Source organism: Falco peregrinus, chromosome 13 (genome assembly GCF_023634155.1).
Source record: "Falco peregrinus isolate bFalPer1 chromosome 13, bFalPer1.pri, whole genome shotgun sequence".
Lineage (NCBI taxonomy): Eukaryota > Metazoa > Chordata > Aves > Falconiformes > Falconidae > Falco > Falco peregrinus.
The window spans coordinates 4593058-4615623 of NC_073733.1; the positions used below are offsets into that span (position 1 = coordinate 4593058).

A 22566-nucleotide genomic window follows, 5' to 3' on the forward strand; every position below is an offset into this window, starting at 1 on the left:
ACAAAATAGTCCAAGTGGACACAGAGCACTCATGATCAACCTACTGTAGTTATACAGTCTAATTAAGAGGATCTACATTTTTCATCAATAAAAAGGTGTAAACATTCCCTCTTGCATGAAATAAAATGATGCTTGATCATAATGACTTGCCCAGAGTTTTTTCTTCTGAAGGTGAGAAAGGAAGAAAAAAAATCTCTCCAGAAGAGTGGAATTTGATTGTTTAAATCAAACTACGTAGGCTTAAATGTAAACCATGGCTCTCCACGAATGCAAGTTGGTATCTCCGAATAACATTTTAAAGAATGGAAATCTCACTGCATGTTTTGATTGAGAGGTCAAATTATGGGCCCTGAAATGTAGGTGGTAGAGATGATTTTTCCAACCCTTCATAACGGCTCACTGCAAATGCAGTAGTTGAGGGGACAGCATGACCAGGTTTCCACATGGATATTTGATAGCACGGGAGAGCAGAGATGGGAGAGCAGAGGAGAGTCCCCTTCCCTCACTGCTGAGTAGCTCAGAGAAGGTCTCCCCAAAGTGTAACTGCACACACCTCTGTGGCATGGGCTGGGCATGCAGGAGCGCTCCTGCTCCATTTTTGACTGCCAACATCTCTGCTTTTTCTGCTCATCTTTTATTGCTTATCCATTTTCAGTAGTGTTTTTTCATAAAAGCGGATAAGTAATTCTCTTTCTGTGAATGCAAATGTGGAATCTATTGAGTGGGTGTGTGCATACTTTAAAGAAATAATTGAATCCAAACATCTCTTCTTTTTAAATGCAGGAAACCAAAACCTAATAAAATGTAAATCAATTCAGTGTCTGCTTTGGGCCTGCAGTCTTCAGACTGTTAAAAAAAAGTATGTATTAAGTGCTGTGCATTCCAATATCAACAACTTTATTTTCCATCATATCCCCTTAACCCTTTAAGTCTTCTGAAATATTTCTCTTTCTGGACATGTGGTGAAGAGCTTCTCAGAGAAGAGAAAGCAGTTCATGTAAAGTCTGCTCCGCATGTTCATTAACTCCCAGTATTCACTCTGGTGCATGACCTTGCTAAATCTTCCTGTGGACAAGTCTGCATGTGTTTGGTTTCTGTACCATGCTTTATTGATTGCAAACACCCAACTGATTAATTGTAAAGCACAGTTGCCTTTGTGTTTTAGGACTTTGGTTTCTCAGAACTGAAATAAACATACCACTGCCAATTTGATTTGGGGTACAGGTGATGGGGCATAAATAAGTCCATCAGATTTCTGGTTTGAGTTAAAACAGAATTTAAAAAGATTTTAATTACATTCTCAGCTCACTTAACTCTCAGTGCCTGTTTAGCTGCTGGTCTAACTTCCTTAGCTCCATCTAGCATCTAGTGCTGGAAGAAAAAGGACGTGGCCAGGCACCTAAAATACATTAATTGTCTTTAGCTGACAGATGGTCAGGTGTGTTCAATTTTATAGCAGTTATCAAAGGAACCTAGAAAATAAGAGTATGTCTCGATTCGGTTCTGCTCATGATAGGCTTTTTGTGTATACAGCATGCAAATTGTCTTCTATGGTCTTTTTGGCCTTAAAGGAAGATGTTTCTGAAGACAGCTTTTCCCCTGTTCTGAGCTCTGGAAGCTGACATGCTGAAGAAGTATGATGTTTTAAAGAAAGCATCTTTGAGCATAACCGTTAGATATGCAGAAGCTTAGGGAACAGTTTGAAGCTACCTATGTACTCTTACTGATTTCTGTTCTGCTATACAAAGTCTTACAGTGGCGGGACATTACAGAGGGAACAGTTATCGTCGTTATGACTAAGGGGGATTGGAGCATGGGAAGAAGCCTTGCACTAGCCCTCACTTACCCTAAGACTTGCAGGGAGTCAAGCAGTTGGTTAAAGATGACAGCCCCCCAAGATGGGAGATGTTTGGGCCCCAGGTCAAACCTGTGGTGGTATTATACTAATTCTCCTTTGCCAGACCTCTGCTGGACTTTTTGGCAGAGGTATTTTGTCTTTCCATGACGAGAGGAAGAGCTGGGAAGCCTGGAAGCAGGACTGTGTAGGTAAACCGCTGTTCTGAATGATTGCTAGCTGTACTGCCTGGCCGTTGTTCAGCCTTGCCTGTCAGCTAACAATAGGAACCTGTGATAAAGGCATTTCTCAGAAAGGTGAGAAAGGCAGTTCAGTTAACCCTCCTGGTGATGTATTCCTCTTCAGAGACATGCTCTGTCATCTTCTTAGCAAACAGTGATGGCCCGTCCAGGCTACCAGAGGCCTCCTGCTCAAGTGGCAGCCACAGGAGCTGCTGGGCTGGATCAGCGGTGGAAACTGCAGAGCTCGATCCAGCAGTGAAAGCAACCCAAATGTGGCTGGGCCCGTGTTACTGCTGCGATGATGTTTGTACTTGCAGAGAGTGGCAGCAAGGGCAACCCGTTAGCTAGCTGTGCAGACATAGCGGACTGCCTTCTGCACATTATGGGATGGAGCAAAGGGAGATGGTTCATCATAACCCCCTTTTAAGAAGTGTTCTGCACAGGTAGGTGATTCAGGCTAAGGCTTAAGTCTGCAGGCTTTTGATTTCTAATTCTTTAAAATTATATAGTTTATTAATGAATTACAATTTTTAAATACTGCTGCTGCCTCCTGGAGGATGGTAGAAACAGCCAGTTACTCACAGCTGTGCAGGTATATATCCTGCATATTTACTGCTCCTTTCCCAGGTGAGCTCCCAATATCTGTAGCATCACAAATATTTCAGCAAATTGTGATCTAGCAAATGTGATTCAGCAAATCACATCTAGAGAGATGCATGAGGCAAGCTCCATTTTGTCAAAATCCTGAAAAATGCTTAGGTCTACAACTACTGAATTAAAATGAATAGGAAGGCTCAGCATCTCTCAGAAGGCTGTATCTTCTCTGCAATTAAAATTGCTGCAGCAGATGCTAATGGACTGTCACTGCAGAGATCACCTCTTGCAAATCCTAGCTATATTGTCCTCTCAGGGAAGGTTTTTACTAATATAAGCAAAGAAGGATTTCATTTAATGAGAAAAGAAACCACGCCTAATGAAAACCTAAGGAATTGCAAAGAGTTTTGTACTCCCTAAAATCTCTGTTAATCTCTACCAATTTCTATTTCTTCTGTAATTATATATTACAAAGTTTTTTTTTAAAAAATCAAACCTTGACACAAAGAAAAATGTTAGCATCAAATCTATTAGAAATAATTACTTTGTAAGAAATAAATTTGTGCCTCATCAACTGGAGTGTGAAGATTTAACTTCCTTCATTGGAATTGTTTAAGCTACAGGAATTGGAGAGAAAACATTTCATGCAGTATGATCCTTTTAAAGTCAATATTGTCTTTTTAATCCTGAATTTCAAATTAAATATTATCCTCCTTTAAACAAAGGCATGAACATATATCTTGGAAATCAATGCTATTTACCCTGTCTGCTGTAATTATATACACCAGTTTAAGTTCTCTTATAAATAAAAAAGCTTGTAGACTTAAAATGGAAAAAGGCAAAATCTTACTGATTGGAGGGTTTCTGGTGTCATTGCTAAGGGTGCATGATACTAGTCACCAACAAAATCAGCATTTTCAGGTAGCAGCATAGGTCCTTGCACTAGCAGGCTGCTGGTGGCCTTTGTCTTGTGCTTTAATAAACTTGTGGCTAAGAGCAAAATGCAGCATTTGAAACCAATGATTGTCAGGTTATCAGCTGGGGCAAATTTTGGTTGATGTGAGCTTTCAGGGCTTTCACGGTGTTCAGACTAATTATTGGATATAATTAGAATAGTAGATTAAAGGAAGTACTTTCAAAACACTCTAGACTGCTTGTGGGGAGACCCGTTATGTTTTTTTATTTTTACTGAGAAAACATGAGAAAAAAGACTTTTTAAGAATGGAGATAAGAAGACTTACAAGGTTATCCAGGACTCACTAAAACCCCCTAAAATAATTAATGCAGGGTAGAGGTTTGCCTTGCTTGTCAAGAACAACCCTGAAATGTTTCGTACTGGCTGCTAAGGTCTCAAAGCAGCTATCCCAGCAGAAGTCCATGGTCCTGCTTCCCACCTTGTATCCTCTTTAGCTTCATGTCCTTCAGTGATGAGCAGTATCTAGGGCTTTCTCCTGGTGTTCTTCTTTTTCTACGCACCACTTAGGCAAGCAGGCTCTCGTGCTGTGAGACCCAGCACTTAAATCACGTGTTTTCACAAAGTTTACTCCAGTGTCTTTATGTAGACAGCAATACATATGGGGCATGTCTCAGGGACACACAGTAATAATCAAGGACTTAAGTTTAATAAACAAAAAGGAAATAGAAAATACCACACACATGGTGAGCGTAAGCAACATAACTAAAGCCTCCTAACATGTGACACCTGTTATTTTCTGAATTGTGCAGTGTTTTGCACTATTTAATGAGAGTGAGGTTGGCTTCTGGCTGTCTTTTCTACCGTTTAATGGTGAGTTCTTAACAGTGCAAGTTACAGCAGGAAACCAAAGGGTAACACATCAAGCAAACGCAGAAGTTATTGTTTCCTGAATACTAGGAGCTCAACAAGTAGATTATCTAATTAATTTACAAGCCTCCAGTACTCATCCAGCCAGCTATTCATAATTATAAAATACACATAATAACCTGCTATCTGGAGGGACAAGAATGCAGCAAAGTGAATTGTGAGTATCTCTGCTTGACATGTAAGCAGGTTTCTACCCTTGTGCATGCTGGTGTTTCCCGTCGATCTGAGGGCTTTCTTGGTTGCCTGGACTTTCTTTTTGCTTGTGGTTGTTGTGGGGAGTTCAAGGACAAAATACACACTTCAACTTATGACCTGGAGGCAATAAAAGCGCCTGTGGGTTCTTTCTGATTTCATCTAAAAGGCTGGGAAATTTGTTGAACCCTTATGCTGTGCTCTAGCTTTGCGCTGTGTTTAACTGGGCAGCAGTTTCTGTGCTGAAGGGGTGAGCTAAGCAATGCAGGAGCCTTTTCCATGGCATAAGTATAGTACTTAGCATTCAGATGGGAACTTGTGTATTGAGCCAAACCCAATTATTTGCAAATGAATCGGTGCCATGCATCCTCAGGGGGAGGACTGTAATACCAAGTGCTGGTTTGAAATGTCATCTCTTTTCTGTGTGAGAATTCTCTATAGGTAACATGTTAACTATTTTCAACCTAATTTTAGGCAAACAGAAACTGGTATTCACTGAAGTTTGCAAAGAGAATTCTACCTTTGATTGAAGCCATAGATTTCAGCTTGCTCCAGTTTGAAAGTCATGCTGATGTGAAAAAGCAAGCTTTTCACTAATGCTTGGCATCATAACCAGAGCTGGCACTCCTAGGCAGTGCTTTAATTATACATTACATTAACCAGTATGAAATACTGAGCCTTATTAAGATAGCCAAATGCCTTCTTTATAGTTGATTTATTAGAGCTTGAAATTAACTTTTCACAGTCCATCTCTAAGAGATCAGTAGATATGGAAATTCAGCTCTGTCTACAGTAAGTTTCCCCAGGGTTATCTCCAGTGCTCTCTCCAGTCCCTTGCAATGCATCCACCCTCTGCAAAGACCCCAGTGCCCTGACATGCCAAAACATTGGCCATCGGCATCAGCCTCATACATCCATGATAAATGTCAGTGCCAATCTTGCAGTTCCTTGGAATATTCTCCTGAAAAAATGGAACTTTACAAATGCCACATTTATGCTGGGCTGCACCAGGCTGGCTGATGCTGGGGATGTTTCCCTCTGGTGTGTTCACAGGTGAGCATTTTTGCTCCTCCTGACACCGTACTTAGTGTCTGGCTGGGATGTCAGGAGCTCAGGCTGAAGTTCTGGACAAAGTCAGTTGTATAGGTGTGCTGTAGTGCCCCTCTGGCCCTTGGAGGCAGGTGCTGTGCTGAACACTTGCCTCTTGAACAGCTACACAAAGGCTTTGAAGTTGAGACTTCCACCATTTTCTCAGTAGTGTTTTTCTCCTCTTCAGAAAAACAGCGTTACTTTCTACTTCATATGAGTTTTCAAAGCATTTTCTGAGGATGGAAGAGCACCTATCAGCTTGCCAGGAGCCTGAATAAAAGGCATTTTTGTACAAGAGATTAATGACAAGTCTGGGTGTTTATGGATCTCTCTAAAGAGCTATGCTGTGCCCGTTTTCCACTAGTCATTGCACCAAGAAGATTCAGATCAACTTTAGGTCCATGGATATAACACAATAGCATTATCTTGAGTTACTGCACGATTACTGCTGGTTTCAGTGGAGTTACCACTGGCATAGTTATCTTGCTGTTGCTGTGTGATCACATTAATTATTTCATTGGTAACTGTGACTTACCACAACTGCAACCGTGTAAAGATCTAAATGGCTCATTGTTCACACCACAGCACCTAGAAAAGCAGATGTTGAACAGGATTCTGTAGGGTGGGCAGCTCTGCAGCCAGGAACAGTGCTTTAGCATCCCATGTCTGGTGGAAAAGCAGGGAGAAGGAGACACATCTGGAATTTAAATGATGCTTGGGTGGGAAAGGTGTCCAATGATACTTTGGGTCTCTCCCTCAATGGCGCAGATAAACCTTTTGGCTTTAATACCTATCATCAAAATTGCCTGCTCAGGAAAAGTCACATTTCTGCACCTGTGCCCAGTAGCTCTTTGCATTCTTAGTGGTTCTTTGAGTTTTTAGGCTCTGTTAGTACTGAGATACTCATCGGCACGGGCAGTGGTGTCACAGCCTTGCCTGCCAACATGGCATGGGGGGCACCTCTGATGCTTATTTTAGAAGTAGCTCAGGAATGCCTGTGTCATTCATTAAGGTAATTAATGTATTCTGTCAACTCCTGAATGGATTGGAAATGCCATATCTCACAGAATTTGCAAGGTAGTTGGGCTTTGGTTTGGTTTTGGTTTTTTTTTAGTGTTTTTATTTAAAATTACACGTTTACACTTGACTTTCCCAGAGAAGTTGTGTTGTGCACCAGACTTACAGGGGGTAGGACTGAATTACCCTGGGACAGGGGGAACAGCAGAGAGGCAGCTCCCTCCTGTTTAAATTAAAACTAAGCCACATCAGAATGTTGCCAATTAAAACTAAAATGAATGACTTTGCTCTCTCTGTAGGTGACCTGTCTCCACGATTTCTTTGGGGATGATGATGTGTTTATTGCCTGTGGTCCAGAAAAATTCCGCTATGCACAGGATGACTTTTCTCTGGATGAAAGCGGTAACATCAAACACACACTGCTCCAGTCTTGTGTTTTTATTTGTTTTCTATTCGGTTGCTTGTATCAGATAACAATGCTGCATGCTTTTGTTCTGTTTTTAAAACCTAGCACATGGAATTTCACATCCTTCTGTGATACTTGTACAGTCAGTGGATGTTATAATCAGGCAAATACTGACTGAGGTAGCCCAAGTCAGAATAGATGGATTTCTACACCATTTGACATTTACTGCAAAAGCTGCTCATGTATATCCTCTCAATTTCATCCAGTTGCAGTCAGAAAGATACATTTATCTTGAGAACTAAACAGTAGAAGGACTTTGTCCTTACATACACACGTGAATATTAAAAAATGAACTGTTAAAAGAAAAATCACTCCCTCCACGGCTTGCTTCTGCTGATTCAAAAAGCAGGGCAGTAATTCCCTCTTTAGGGGGAGGACTGGGACAGCACCATTATTTGTCTCTGTTGCAACTGCAGGCACAGATCTGTAATAATGTGAGTCTCTATGATCAATTAAGCCATAAAATCTTTTATTTCACAGAATATGCAGAGCTTGCTTGTAGCTATTACCACCTACCCTACCTGGCAACTGTATATACCAACAGTGCAGGCTGTCTGCTGGTGCCAGTGAGTGCAGCAACAGTAAATTAATGTAACTTTTGCCATTTAAATTAGAAGAAAATGTGGTCTCCAAACGTTCAGGCTCATTTCCCAAAGCTCTAGGTATCCTGTATAAGGAACAGGAGTCCCATGCTGTCTTATATGCTAGAAACTAGCTTGGCATTGAAAAGCAAAGAGGACTTTTGCTGTATACCAGGAAGTTAAGCAGACTAATCTTCAAATACTGTATTTTTATGAATGCTTTGCAAGCCTGATTTTATTTGAGGCTGTTACTTCTGACCTGTGTACTCCAGATGAACCCATCTGGTGGTCTTGGGTAATTCAAAGAAAGTTTCCAAGGTCCAGCTGGAACTTTGCAGGCAGAGAATAAAGCCTGTGTCAGGCTGGGGAAGCAATATGTAACCCGAGTTTCATAATTTTTTTTAACACTCAGCAGTTGAGTCAGCTCCATGGGGAGTTCCACACTGTAAAACAGTTTGGATGCAGTCCTAGCAGAACAACTTGATGGGAAGCCCAGCTTTCTGACTACACTCCTGGTTATTACTGATTTTTCCAGCTTGGAGTTCTCTAGCAAAAATATGCCAAGCCTGCTGTTGGGAAGGCACTGAGTAACTGCAGCTCTCAGTGGTATTTTTAGGGGAGCAGGTGTGCCCTGCACCTCTCAAGAAGCAGATGAAGAGCTATTAGCCAGCAAAGTTTTCCCATTATACACCCATCATCTTCCCTTGTTATGAGTCAGATACTGCAAGGAGAACTGTTAGCTCTGAGGTCTTGCAGATAAATGTCACTTTTTAAAATCTCCTCTGTCATGGAGTACTTTTTCTTGCCTGTTTGGATAACATGCACTTCAATTGCTGGTTATTAAGTTCACTCTGGCAGGACATCAGGAAACAAAATGAGAAATAACTAAGAGAGGATTATGTCATCTTTTTCCCCCGACTGCCCACCACAGCTTCTGCCCTGTAATCCCTGGTGCTGAGCACCTTTCAAATGATGTTGCTATGTCTCATTCTTAACCACTGGTTTCAGCATCAGCCCATGGAAATGTCATGCCCCCCGTGGCATCTAGAGACGTGTTTCCAGTAACTTCAGCACAGTCAGGTTTCCACCCTTGGAACCTTGTTTCAGGATGCTCAGTGATTGCCTTTGGAGTACTGACACTTGCCCACAGCTGAGCTGGAGGAATTCCTCGGAGTCAGCCTTTCTGTGCTGGAAAATGCAAAGCTGAGTTTCTTTTCAAGGAATTACTCCCCTGGGAAGAAAATAAATTTGAAATCTTTTAAGACACAATATAAAGTAGCTTTCCTTTTTAGGTTTATTTTTTAGGGAGTAATTCAGGTGACCAAATATAGATGTCTGACACCCTTTGAAGCCCCCCTTGGGTTCTGAGAGATACCCATGTGATACAGGATTGACAGATATCACACGGGGGCACCAGCAGACCCACTCTGCTCTGGGGAGGCTGTACTCTAGTGTATCTCACATAGCATTTTGTGCCTATGGGCAGATGAATCATGCTCTAAGATTCAAATATTGCACTGTTTTTATGGAAGACCATTGAAAAATAATATTTCTCCAGTGACAGAAGATGAGTTTTCTCTGTGTTTTGGCTTGACAGGTTAACGCCATGAGCAGTTATTTGCATACTCTCCCCAGTGGCTATTTCACAGTGTCTCATCAAACACTATATTCTTTAGTATTGAGGATAGTCTACCTTCCATACCCCCCCTCCAAGTCATTGCTGCTCTTCAAGTATGGAAAATCAGGGCTGTGCCACTGCTGGAGCCCTACAAGCTTTTCTGTGGCATCACCTGTGAGAAGTCAAGTAGCTTTGGAAAAAACCCACAACTATTTATATCACTGATTTATAGTTTCCAAAACTAATTTAGCAGGAGAGAGTATAAACTCATTGTAGGTTTAATTATCACCATGCAGTATCCCTGGAGCACAGGGCATCCTCTCTTCATATTCTTGTACTGCATGACCCAACAGCAAACTCTCTTGCAAACCATCTGGAAGAAAAAGAGACTGACTCTTGGGTGTTCTAGAATGAGGAAAGCCTGGGGAAAAAATTAAGGCAATTACAATTTCATAGATATACTGATATATAAATAAATAACACATCCATTTAGGTCAGACAACTTGTTTTCGGTTGACCAATTCTTTATCCACTATGTGCTGCTTTAGTTGATTCCCATTAGGGAATCCAGTCAAGGGAGCCCTCGGAGCCCTCAGCCCAGCCCATGCATGCTGTGCTGAACTTACCCACAAAAACGTCTGTATGAGGAACACCTAATTCATGCCTGTAAAAAAGACCTACTTTTCACACTTTGGTGAGGACGATTTGTTGTAGGAGATAAGGTGAGGCCAGTTAGCATTTGACAAAAAGGAAATCCCCTTTTAATTGCTGCCTTCTTAACTGAGTTAATAACTTGAGGGGTGGAAAGTGCATTTTCTGTTAGGTCCCAATGTAAATAAACCCTGGTTTTGAAGATCTGGCATGCCTGAAATCCAGGGACACACAGAGGTTTGTCAGCATTTCAGTTCCCTTCTGCAGGACACTGTAGGTCATCTTTACATTTTTCACTCTTCCTGGCCTATTTATTTTTTAAGAAAACACAGTTGGGCTTCTCATCTGCTCATGTTTTCAAGTACATAAATCTACCAGACTGGTTTATACAAACCTTTCTGAAAGGCATGAGTAGCCAGCGCAGAGGACATATTTTGTAAAACCACTTTGTCATCTTTGCTTTCTGCATCTGAAAAGTTGCAGCTTGTTGAAACCACAGAAGAGGTTGATTCAGGCTGGGTGGAAGCCTCCTGGGGCAAATGGCCCATCTGCCACCCGGAGGACTTTACATCGTGCCATGAGCTGTTTGCTGGCTTTCTGCACCTGCATAAATTGGGCTCCTCATACTAGGTCTTCATGGAAGGGTAACAGCAAATTAACTCTTTTTTTGGGCCTGATTATTCCTTTGATCAGTGTTGATCATTTTCATTGTGCTGACTAGTTGGTGAGAACCAAGGCAAGGGGAAGGGCAGAAAACCTTGGGTGGGACACAGGTATGAAGATGGGCCCTGCTAGGGAGCCAGCCTGATCTTGACGTGCACTGTCTCAGTACCTCCTCTAGAGGCGTAAAGCTGTTCTCCTTTTTGCCCTCCCCCCAAAAAAGTCTCCTTTCTGCTCTGGAGAAAATGTGAAGATATCAGCTTTTCCTTTGGAATTGATGTTTTCTGCAGCGCTTTGGAGACGAAGCCCTAAGCTGCCCGTGGGTGTTTCATAGCTGGTGCCCGCAGGCAGCAGGAGTAGGCAGGGACATAACCACGGCTGCTGTCTGTTCCCTTAGAGTGCCGGGTGATGAAAGGGAGCCCTGCGGCTGCCACGGGCAGTAAGTCATCTCCCACCCCTCAGAAGAGCTCAGCAAAGAGTCCAGCCCCCATGCGCCGGAGCAAGTCTCCAGCCGATTCAGGTAACCATCAAGATGGTGAGTGATTGTTTTCTGGTGTCTGAATATTAACTGTGCTCAAGAGAAAACCACATTGTGTGTCTTTGGATACACTGACCTCGGGTGCTTGCATATGAAACTTTGGCATCTTTCAAAAAGAAGGAACTGGTGCTAGTGTACAGTGGCACTTAATAGATATTGGAGACGAATTCTCTGGTTGGTTAAGTGCAGTTGTGGCTTTAGGTTATACCAACCACTGTCTCACAGCCTCCTGCCCTAACAAAATTTTAGAGGTTTCCATTTCTCAGGCAGGAAATCAAGGTCCACAGTGCTCCCATATGTTCCCTACAGGTACAGACTGATTTAGAATAACCTCCTGTGCAATGCAAATGTTAATTATTGCACAGGTCAGAAGTGTCCCCTTCTAATCATTATTTAAAGAAGACCAGTGACCTTGCAACTGGAGAAGTGGTGATGGGTTCATTGATGTGGATCTGAGACATTCATTCAGTAATAGAAGAGAAGGAAAATGGGAATCTTAATTTGCTGCAGCAGCTTGCCCCACTTGAGATGCCTCTCTCCCTTTTCAGTAGCAACTGGACTGGTGGTGTAGCGCAACTGGACTGGTGGTGTAGCACACCTGGAGAGCCCCAAAGCCTATAAATTAAAGGCCAGGCTGAATATCATACTTCTGGTAATTAATTGATCATTTTTAGAGTCACGGAGAATTTTTAGAGTCATGATGGAGAGGGTGGACTTCGAGGTGTGTCATCTGTTTGCCTGTTTTTTTCCAAAAGAGAACTAGACATGGTCTTTCACTGAAATGGCCGAGCCACCAAATAAGCACTTCAGGGTTCCAGGAGAGCTTCATAGCTGACATTCAAGTGACCCACAGTATTAACACAGGTGATACAAAACAGAGATTGCTGTTCACTTTCATGGTACCACATTGCATATTGCATGTGAACACCACACAACAGTTGACCATCAGTAGGTATTGATTTACTGGATATAACGTTCTCTTGACAATATTCAGAAAGATTTTCCCCAGGAAGTAGTTAATTTGTTTAGGGGCTCCTGATGTTCTTCAGCTACTTAGACAGTGTTAAATTTGTTGGCACATGTCTCATCAAGACTCTGATTTTAGAAAAGTTATAGTCATAGTTCATGTCATGGTTTTCCTTCAAGATTCCAGTGTTGGTTGTTCTTGAACTCAGGTTTGATATAATCTGAAAAGCTTTTACAATCCCAAATGCATGGTAAACTTCCGTAGGTATGTTGAAGGCATGATGGGAAGTATGTTGTTGATTTTAAAAAAAACGAACAACACCCATTCAGTGATCTAAAAGTCAGCTCATGCATGAGTTGTGAAACAGCATTTAAACCTTCTCCATAAGCATCAGGTGCTAATTAGCATCAGAACTAGACTTTATTGCATGAACATATAGCCTAATGTGAAATGGCAACTATTGTGTTCCTGATTTTAACTGATTGAATGACTCACAGGAACAAAACGGTGAGTCATCTGATGAAGTTTAATGAACAGTTAGTAGGGCCTTTCAGAAGGAGATTAAAATAACCAGAAATGCTGAACAATGGCCAGCTCCTGGAGTTAAGGCCAGTAATGAAGGACAAATCAGGTTTCTTTAATCCATCTAGACAAGGGTCTTTCGTACTTTCCTGTGATTTCAATAGAGAAAAAAATTGCAGCCTGTCCTGCTTAATAAGAATTAAAAAAGACTGAACTCTTTCAGCACTGGAAAGGTAATCAAAGATCGTTGTTTTCTCAGGACAGAAAGAAAGGAATACCATCTTATGTACTTGTCCCTTGCATTTGTAAAAAAGTAAGTGGGTTTACACATGACTTAAGCATCAATATTTACATTTAGCTGGATTTTGAATTATCACATTAAAAAGGCAAGGAAAGCTGAATGAAGCCTGATTAATAAAAGATTATCTGACCCATTTTTTTCAGAATTCTCACCTATTTCACACTATTAAATGTGAAACTATTTAAAAAGCATTTTTATTTCAAGTATATTAAATATTTTTGCTATGTGTTTGATCTCCTACCCATTTGTACCTTTTGTCTTTGCTGTCTGTCACTCTGCTATGGTTGTCATATCAGAACTTGGAGTTTCCTTGATTCTGTGTTGTTAGTTTTGGTTCTTTTCAGTTCTTTTCCATGTAGGTGCCTGTATCCTTTATTCCACCATAGACTCTAAGGCCATTGTGACATGTCTGGGCACTGATGTAAATGCAGATTCTGAAGTAAATCTCTGTGCTGCTTGAGTGAAAGAAGGCTGAACCCTCCTCATTACAGCACACTGCCGTTACAGAAAAGGACGTTATTTTCTTCCATTTCTCATCCTAATTAATCTGTTTGCCTGTTAAAGCATATGGGAAAATGGTACGTCATTTGTCAGCAGCAACATGGGAATGCAGTGGATTTACATGTGGACTGTGGCCTGCATGCATTGCCCACAGAGGCAGCTAAGGCTTGAAGCAGATTGTGCATGCACAACTGTGCCTCACTTCTTGGCAAGAGCTTCAATGCTGCCAGCAGATGGTGGGCAGAAGTAGTAAGTCCTATAACAAGTTACAGCAGAGAGAGAAAAGAAAAAACTACTTCAGAAGAGCTTGCTAGTGCTAATTCTGAGGTTGTAACATTGACAGCATGCAAACATTGCATCCGCTTTCCCTTCCACTCACTGTAGGAACACTTCTGGTCTTGATGTGTCAACATAAATAAAACACTTTTTATTCAAAGCTGTGGCAATGCTTTGTGCCCGAGCAGCAGCTATCCTCCACACAGGCTGGGGTATCTGGGGACTTGTGCTTTATTTCAGTCTCCTCCACTGACTCACCCTGTGGCTCTGAGTACATTATTTCAGGTGTTCATGGCTTCTTTCCCAATGGATCTTCCAATGCAATGATACAATCTGTATACAGAGCTCTGTAATCTACCCGTGGAATCATGCACAGGAAAGAACTTCAAGGCACTTTATTTGGGGCTTTTTGTGTATTCTGAAAGCATTTGGAGAATAATATTGCTAAACCCAAAGCTATTATCTCACAGATTGACAGAGACAAAAGACATCTCCAGCAGCAGAGTGACTGTAGCATGTGCTCCAGACCTTCCAACAAAGGCAAGCCACACTCTTAGCAAGGCACTACCTATGTCCCAGTGGATCAGAGACTGCTCCAGTAACCTGCGTGCTCTCTAATGCATTCTGTCCTGCCACAGTAAACTGTCAGGTTATGCAGGTGAATGAATACGACTGTGTGGCCTGATGTTGTGTTAGCCATCATCATAGACTGTGCAGATTCTCATCTGAGCTAATTTGTTAGCCTGGAAGCTTTATATATAGGGTTCTGCCTTCTGTGCCAGGTGTTCTCCATTCATCTTTGATAGCCTTCTGTTTTTGGCTATGGATTTAGTGATCTACTTCTCAATGAGAAACATAGATCCAGGTGAGAAACATAGATCCAGGTATAACTAGCTTTCTAGGAGAGCCATAGAGAGACTGTACTGCTGTCTGGAGTCCAGTTTCCCCTGATGGCACCCAAAACTTTGTTCTTGACTGTGGTCTCTGGGGCCACCTCTCAGTCAGAACGACAGCAGAATACAGAAGGAAATATATGTGGTAAGTCTGTAAATCTAGCACTGAAAAGGAAGCAGCTTCTAACCCATTTAAATGCTCCTATCACCAGCTAGATGTGAACTGTAATGTATTCTTTGACTATCTTGTTACAGCAATTCTGGTAGTGAGCCACCTAAGTGGTCAGCTCCCATTCCAAAACAACAAGGATTAACATGGAGCAACAAAGCACACATAAACAAAATATTTTGTTAAAATCGTCAGGACAAAAGGCCACGCAAGAAGTGCAACTGCACAGAGAGTGCCAGCTCTCAGCTGCAGTGATTTGAGTTCACTGGTTGAATTGCTACCTTCTGCCGGAGGTAATTTGCCTCCTGCCTAGATATGTCATGGCCTCACTGTGAAAAGCTCAATTCCCTCTAGGCAGCCAGAGCCCTTCAGCTCCAAGGATATTAAAAAAATGAGGTAGCTAATCCACAGAAGCATGTTAAACACTGTTTTCTTGGCACAGTACTTTTATCTCTTTATTTACCATACAATCATTTAAATGAATGAATGAATGAAAATTAAATGAATGAATGAAAATTAAATGAATGAATGAAGAATGACAAAGTGCTTTGCTATAAGCAGATGGTAACAGACCACAGTCCTTATATTCCCAAGGAGAATCCTTTCTTCCTTCTCTCATTAACCTCAAACCCATACATATACCTTCTCAGCAATGCCAGTGTATTTCTGTTTTGATTCAGCTATTCCTCCAGACACTGTGCTGATCATTTCATCATGGGGGTGTTTTCACTTATTCCTTGACTGGAAGGCCCTGGCTGCTTTGCCAGCAGTTCCCACTGGGCTCCCAGTATATCCTTTAGTTTCCCATCTCTTTGGTGCTGGGGCTGTGATGCAGTCTTTCATCTGTATCCTTCACGTAACTCCCCCAACATGTGGTTAGCAAAATACAGCAGGGTTTTACTTCTCCCTCTACAAGAATGTATCCAAGTGCCTTTCTCTTCTCTGTCTCCCAAATGTTAGCTAGCAGAGCTGAACTAGTTTCTCGTATATCAGATGTGAATTGAGACTGGAAGGGATGGTGTCTTCATCTGCCCTTAGTTGAGCTTAGGTTGTTGGGTTTTTGTATGGACTGAACATGCTAAGAAAGACATAGGCAAACTGGAGAAAACCCAGAAGAAATTTCCTAGGGTTCAGAAACTGCTTTGGGAGGAAAGGGTGAAAGAAATGAACTGATTCAACTTAGAAAAAAAGAAGACTGAGAAGGGATAATTGAACACTCTCCAAATAAGGATAAGACAGGTCATGGGTTTAATCTTTAATAGGGGACATATAGATCAGATATTAGGAACACTTTTCAATTATAAGCATCTTAATTACTGAAGCAGGTCTCCTAGGGAGCCTGTGAGCCCCTGTCAGACTTGGTGCTTTTAAAAAATAAGATCTCTATTGGGGATGACCCAATTATATTTTATGCCAATTTAGAGCACAGAATTGGAGTTACAAAGCTTCTATGTTTTTTTTCTAGCTTCTGTTTTTCTTTCCATGAAGTCAGCTTTGCTAAAAGACATAGTTTAGAGCAATAAAATCCAGACTAAACTGCACCTGCAGTATATCATCCACTTCTTTCTCCTATCATGACAAGAGCAAAACTGAGTGTAAGGAGATAAGTCCCTGTGCTGCTGCTACGGTCCCTGAGATTTAAATGGGGTAGGGTCAGGATGAAGTTTGGCAAAATTTATTTAACAGAACACTCCAATAAGAAGTCAAACCAAACAGAAGACAGAGATAAATCTCAGGGGAGAAATACAGGGGAGAAAATAATGATGTCATTTGCCGTTGCTTCTTTGTTAGAAGAATATGAATTTATCTTACAGTACCTCACCTAACAAATAGGGGTTCAGCTGTATAGATACACAGGCTGTGATAGGAGAATTTATGATTTCTAAAACCAGCATGACCTTAGTTCTTTGCAGTGCAGAGCCACAGGTACCTGAGCTGAAATTTGAAAATTTCTTTCCCTAGCTTTGCCTTGATTTGGCTCATGGAGCCTACGAACAGGGCTCTGAGGCACTGCTGCAGGAATTTAATTTCTCAGTCCTCTAATGGAAGGGTTTGGATAGAGGGACAAAAGCATATTCATATGGCAGCAGCAATTAGCAAAACAGATACAGAATGTCAGTCTGTCCCGACTGCAGATCTGGCTCCCCAGGGTCATTATATATGAATGTGTTAAAAAGGCAGCAGATGTCTTTTGGATTGCACACAAGATAGAGCAGCTTGTTATCCCACTTGCGCTTACTTACATTCTGCTAGCTGACAATCCACAGTACGCATCCAGTAGAGAGATCACCCTCACAAAACATGATGAGAAAAAGGTGCCAACGCTGCAGAGCAGAGTGCTTGGGAGTTAGAAGGTGCCTGAGCGAATGATGCCTGTGTAATCTGAATTCTTCCACTCTTGAATAAACACTACCTTGGAGTCTTTATTTTTCCCACAGGCTCCTCTATCCTGGAGGGCAGGATGGCTTGTGCTCACTAAATGAGCTGCTATTTCTACATTTTCTTTATGCTGTCCTTGTTCTGGTTGTTGCCCCTCTTTATTTTCTTGGTGGTGCTTCAAAACCTGACCTGGAGACAAAACTATCCACATATTTCATGGTTCTTTCTCTCACTCTTGTGGTGTATGGGCATGTGCTCCTCAAACTAGGTATTTATTTGCAGGACCCTGGGAACCCCAATGGAGCAAGGAGTATTAACCTTATTTTGCAAACTGATGGAAATAGAGATATCCCCACACATTCTGAGCACTCCGTGATCCTTGGGGTCTGCTTTTTCTTTTTTCTGTTTATTGATAGAAATGTGCGTTCAAGACAGATGGACCTCACTAACCCCATTTACAGGTCTCAGTGCTTATCATTGCTGGAAATACAGATCCAGAGTCCCAGTCATCCAAACATACCCAAGCAACACTCAAGGAACAGTTGCATATAACAAGTCTGGCCAAATTATCTGTGGGAGAAGCAGGCAGAGAATTCAGTTTACCTGTACCTCTCACAGCCATCTCAAACACGACATGGTGCTATATTCTCCATCCTCCCACTCATTTGTTGGGCAAGCCTGATTGATCTTGAGAGTACAAATTGTTTTATGCGCTGAATGATCCTATGAAAAAAGGCAGTGCACATGTTCATGCAATTAAAGGACGTGTCATATGCACAAAGGGGCTTTAAGGTAAATTGAAGTTGCAAAGCAAATACAATGACATAAATAAGACATAATATGTAAACAATAATGCGGTGGGAAAAAACCAAATTAATTCCAATGAAAGCTGGTTATAAAGGATGGTTTCCAATAGCTGACCTTACATGAGATACTTAGCTACCATAAGTCATCAGCAGATTTTAGTAGAGCAGCAGCGTTACACACCACCTGGGATCTGCTCTTTGCCTCTTGTTATTTTCTTGCATTTGAGTTCAAAAGAAATGTGTGACAGTCTGATTATGAATACTATTCTTCATTAGCAGACATAGAGAAAATTAAACTGGGCTTCTTAATTGTTGCTCCTGCTGCAAAATTCTTTGTGAATATTTGTAATGATATACATCCGTCTCATTGGATTTCTGATTTGGATGTCACATCTGTTTTTTCGTCGGTGCTCATAAAATATTAACATCCCTGTTGTAGCACTTAAAGTCTCATTGTATTAGGGAATTTCTCTCCTTCCCTGCAGCAATTACATCTATTTGCTGCACACTGCCTGTTAGCCATTCTTCCAGTCTTCCTGTTTGTGGAAGGGAAATTTGGGTTCTTTGTACAGTTGTTAAGTGGCATTCTTCATCTGAGGAAGGATTACTTCCTGCCTCAGGATTAGTGACAATTGGAAATAAATGAAGAAAGAGGCATTTTAGAAATCAGAGATGGATTCTAGCTAACGCAGATTATATTAGTGTTATTGTACCCCACATTTTCTTAAATAGAAAATCTGAAGTCTCTTGGGGAAAAAAAAAAACCAAACTAAAAAGAGATCTAAGTTCTTTTTTTCTGAATAGCCTTCATTATATAGCATAAAGTTAGTGAACTCTACTTTTTTTCCCCAGCAGCCTCGAGGGTAGCTCACTTTGTAGAACTGGAGCAAAGTGAAGAGTGGCATGTCACTGTGCAGGGACCCGTGTGGAACAGTTTCTGGGTTTCCATAACTAGGTTTTCCCCACCACCACCAATAAAGAACGGTCTGAGTGGAACTGGGAGGCAAAGGTCACTCTGTTCCCCTATAAATCATTATTTCTACACCTTTTAAGAAATATCTGTTTCCTCAGTGAGGTGTATTTGTAATGGGAAAAAGCCCACCTGTACGGAATAGCCCCCTCTTTGATGGGTATAGAGACGGAGGGCACACATCACCATGGATCTGCTGAGCCTGAGCTGCTTTAACATGTTAAAGCATTAAGTTACGCTTCAACATAACTCCTCCTTTGTCCTGTGGCTTAGAGCACATGTTTCTTTACACTCACTTGAATTCACATGTACGACCTCTGCATTTGGGCCAGTGATACTATGAACCTTAACTGCCCCCTCTTTCTCACAAGAAGGGAACAGAGAGGAGGAATGAGGCTGTCCTGGGCATTAAAGCAAGAGTTACACCGGTTTTACTTTAAAAAATACAACACTCTCACACTTTCTTCTTACTTCATGATACTTTATACACTTCTTAGGTCTCCTCCAGACACTCAACTACTTGCTTAATTTTAAGTGACTGATTTGCATATTCAGCTATTACAATTGAAAGTGTAAGTCCCATATGCTGCAACCATCCATCTGCCTGTGTGCGTGCCTTTACAGTTAGAGTAATGGTATAGAGAGATACTGGGCACTTAGAGAGCAGGACAACAAGCCTGGATCGTTGTACGTTTGTCTTTCTCTCTCTCTCTGAAACGCCAACACCATTTCAGATGCTTTCTTTAAAAGGGGTAGGGATTTGTGTAGTTAGCCGGAGGGCTGGCGACACTGTTGCCATGTAAGGAGATGGCAATCAAAATATTTGGGGTTTAGTTTTGTGGCTTGTGCTGAATATGTTAACATCTGGAGTAGGTTTTGGAAATGTCACTTTCGAAGACTTGATTGGGATACGTAGTTTAATGCTTATAAGGCCTCCAGCTTGCTGCTCCTTGAATTGCAAAAAGAAAAGGCCAGAAAAGACAATATGCTTGGACACAGCTAGCATGAGTTTGAATTTCCTTCCCTCAAGTAATGCTGCTGGTGCTGTATGTTTACAACCCGTGGTAACAAGAGGGTCTGTGTCCCTGGAGCTGATACACAACCTATGAATGGCCAAGTTCATGTGTGCAAGTATGTCCTTATGAAATATGTATTGTGACACCTGGCAATGATCAAAGACATTAGCTTACTTCAAAGAACATCAGTTGTAGGAAAAAAATAATTTATCCATATTCCATTTTATTTCCCTTCATTTTTTTGCATAATATGCTGTTTACTTTCATTCCTTTTTAGTTCAATAAATGTGTAATAGCTTGGCCTGACATAGACCTGGGGCCCTTCGCTTTAACTAAAAGCCAGGTCTGTGAAGGTCTTAGTGAATGACCCTTCCAAAAGCCATTTGATTTAAATGAACCATATTTTTTTACATGGAGAATAACTACATTTTCTTGGAAGCAACATGAACAAACAAAGCAACCCAAAAGGCCAGATTTTGATCTTTGCAAGAGGATCATTGCATGATGTGATTCTCCTGTTCCTCCCCGTGATGGACCACGTCCACCTCCCCGGTGCAGGCAGTGGAGGTGCCAGCTCTGGCCTCTCGCCACAGAGGTGGACAGGCACGTGCCACCCTGTGCTTACACCAGGGCTTCAGAAGGGCTCTTTTGGTCATGTAATCCCAGCCACAGCTAACTACATCCAGGGCATTTTAGGCAGCTGTTTGTCTAATTTGTAATGTGACTATTTCTTGTTTAGGATCCAGGATCTCTGCAGCCTCTGGTTTCCACTCATGCCTTTAAATGCTGTGTGGTTTCAATTGCGTTAAACTGTTTGAGAACATAGAAATTGTCTTTCTGTTTTTCTGGTCATGTATGTCTCGGATCAATTTGGTGAATATTTGCAGTGTAAAATATTGCTCCTTCAATATATTTTGTATTTCACAGTCTATTACCCTGAACAGCTGAAAGCCTTAAGTTGGGTGAACAGCCATAGCATTCAAATGTTTTTTTTCTCCTGCCTACCATGAATAATCTATAGTGTTTCTGTGTTAAACTTTTGGATACCTTCCGTGTCCCCAGAGGAGAAAGAAGATCATCCTCTTGCTTGTCTGATTGCTAGCTTCTGTCTTACTTTCTGACAGCAAACGGGACCTCAAGCAGTCAGCTGTCTACACCCAAATCAAAGCAGTCCCCGATCTCCACACCCACCAGCCCAGGGAGCCTCCGTAAGCACAAGGTATTACGTTTCTTATACCTTACTACATCTATTTCTTCCTTAGTCTACTCAGATTTGTATGACATTTAAATCATGCCCATATTCTGTGGAAGCACAACTCCTTATGCTGAAACATTGGAGAATTTGACCCATTGCCTAAAAGGGTCACTTTGGGCTCCAGCAAGATTGTGAACAAATCTTCCACTGCAGTTATTAATGTGTGCTGGAGATCATCTGTGTCAATCAGAAGAGATAACCCTGAGCTTGTACCACTATTTGAAATAGTTCACAAGTTATTGAGGGATATGATCTTCATATAGATCCTCCTTTCTTGAAAAGCCTGAAGTGTTGGCAAATCTGTTCCATTAAACAGCAGAAGAAATGCAAATGCTACTGAAGCTCTAAGACATCACTTTAATGATGCTCCTCAAGGATTATTATTTTTTAAATTATTTTAGGCCATGCTCTGTTTTACAGAAAATAAATTATTTTTTACAGCTGGTGTAGTAATTGTGTTCCAGCACAATAGCTGTTTCTCCTGGTAACAAACAGGGTGTCTAACAGGTAGCATGACATCCTAGTAGAGATCAGTAAACCTGTGCTGGCCCATGGATAATTCATGTCTTGATTTATTTAAAAGGTATGGCAGCAGTCACGGGTTTTTATGTTCCTATTATTTAGTGACGTTCTGCACTGAGTCCAGATTATCATTTCCATGGGCTTTCTCATTTCTGGAAGAGCCACAGTGTTACTTCCAACAGTCTTTACTTGTTATGGAAATTGGAACTTGGACATAACTGTCATTGTGAGAGGAGGTCAGTGGGGTTTCTCCTTAGTAATCAGAATGTACCTCTCAGCCCGAGTATGACTTTGAAGGCATTGAGATGAAATTATGGAAGAATAATTAAAAAATTCTGATAGTGGTGAGGTTTTGCAGTCAACCAGCCACAATGTAATCCACTGTGGTTTGGGTTGCATGGGTTAAACCAATTTTGTTTGAGGATTATGTGTTTTCTTAAAGTAAGAAGTGATAGTAGCAGCTGGACTGCAGTTGTTATGATGGTGGAACAAAGCACAGAGAAGTCAATGAGAAGAATCCCCAAAAGTCCAATGGGCTTTGGATTACACCTCTAACATGTTAAGATTTTAGATTGCAGACATTTGGTGTTGGGGTTGAATGGTACTGGGGGAGCCTGAGGTGGACTTAGGGCTTCTCAAAAATCAGATCTTTAAAATAGTTACT

General features: G+C 41.4%; 1 protein-coding gene across 1 annotated transcript in view; it reads left to right on the forward strand.

The window, feature by feature from the left end:
* Positions 1 to 22566, forward strand: part of DCX (doublecortin) — an 83608-nt gene that overhangs the window by 47734 nt on the left and 13308 nt on the right. Inside the window, 3 exon segments of the mRNA XM_027787958.2 lie at positions 7111 to 7213; positions 11185 to 11322; positions 21250 to 21344. Coding sequence (XP_027643759.2) covers positions 7111 to 7213; positions 11185 to 11322; positions 21250 to 21344 — 336 coding nt within the window.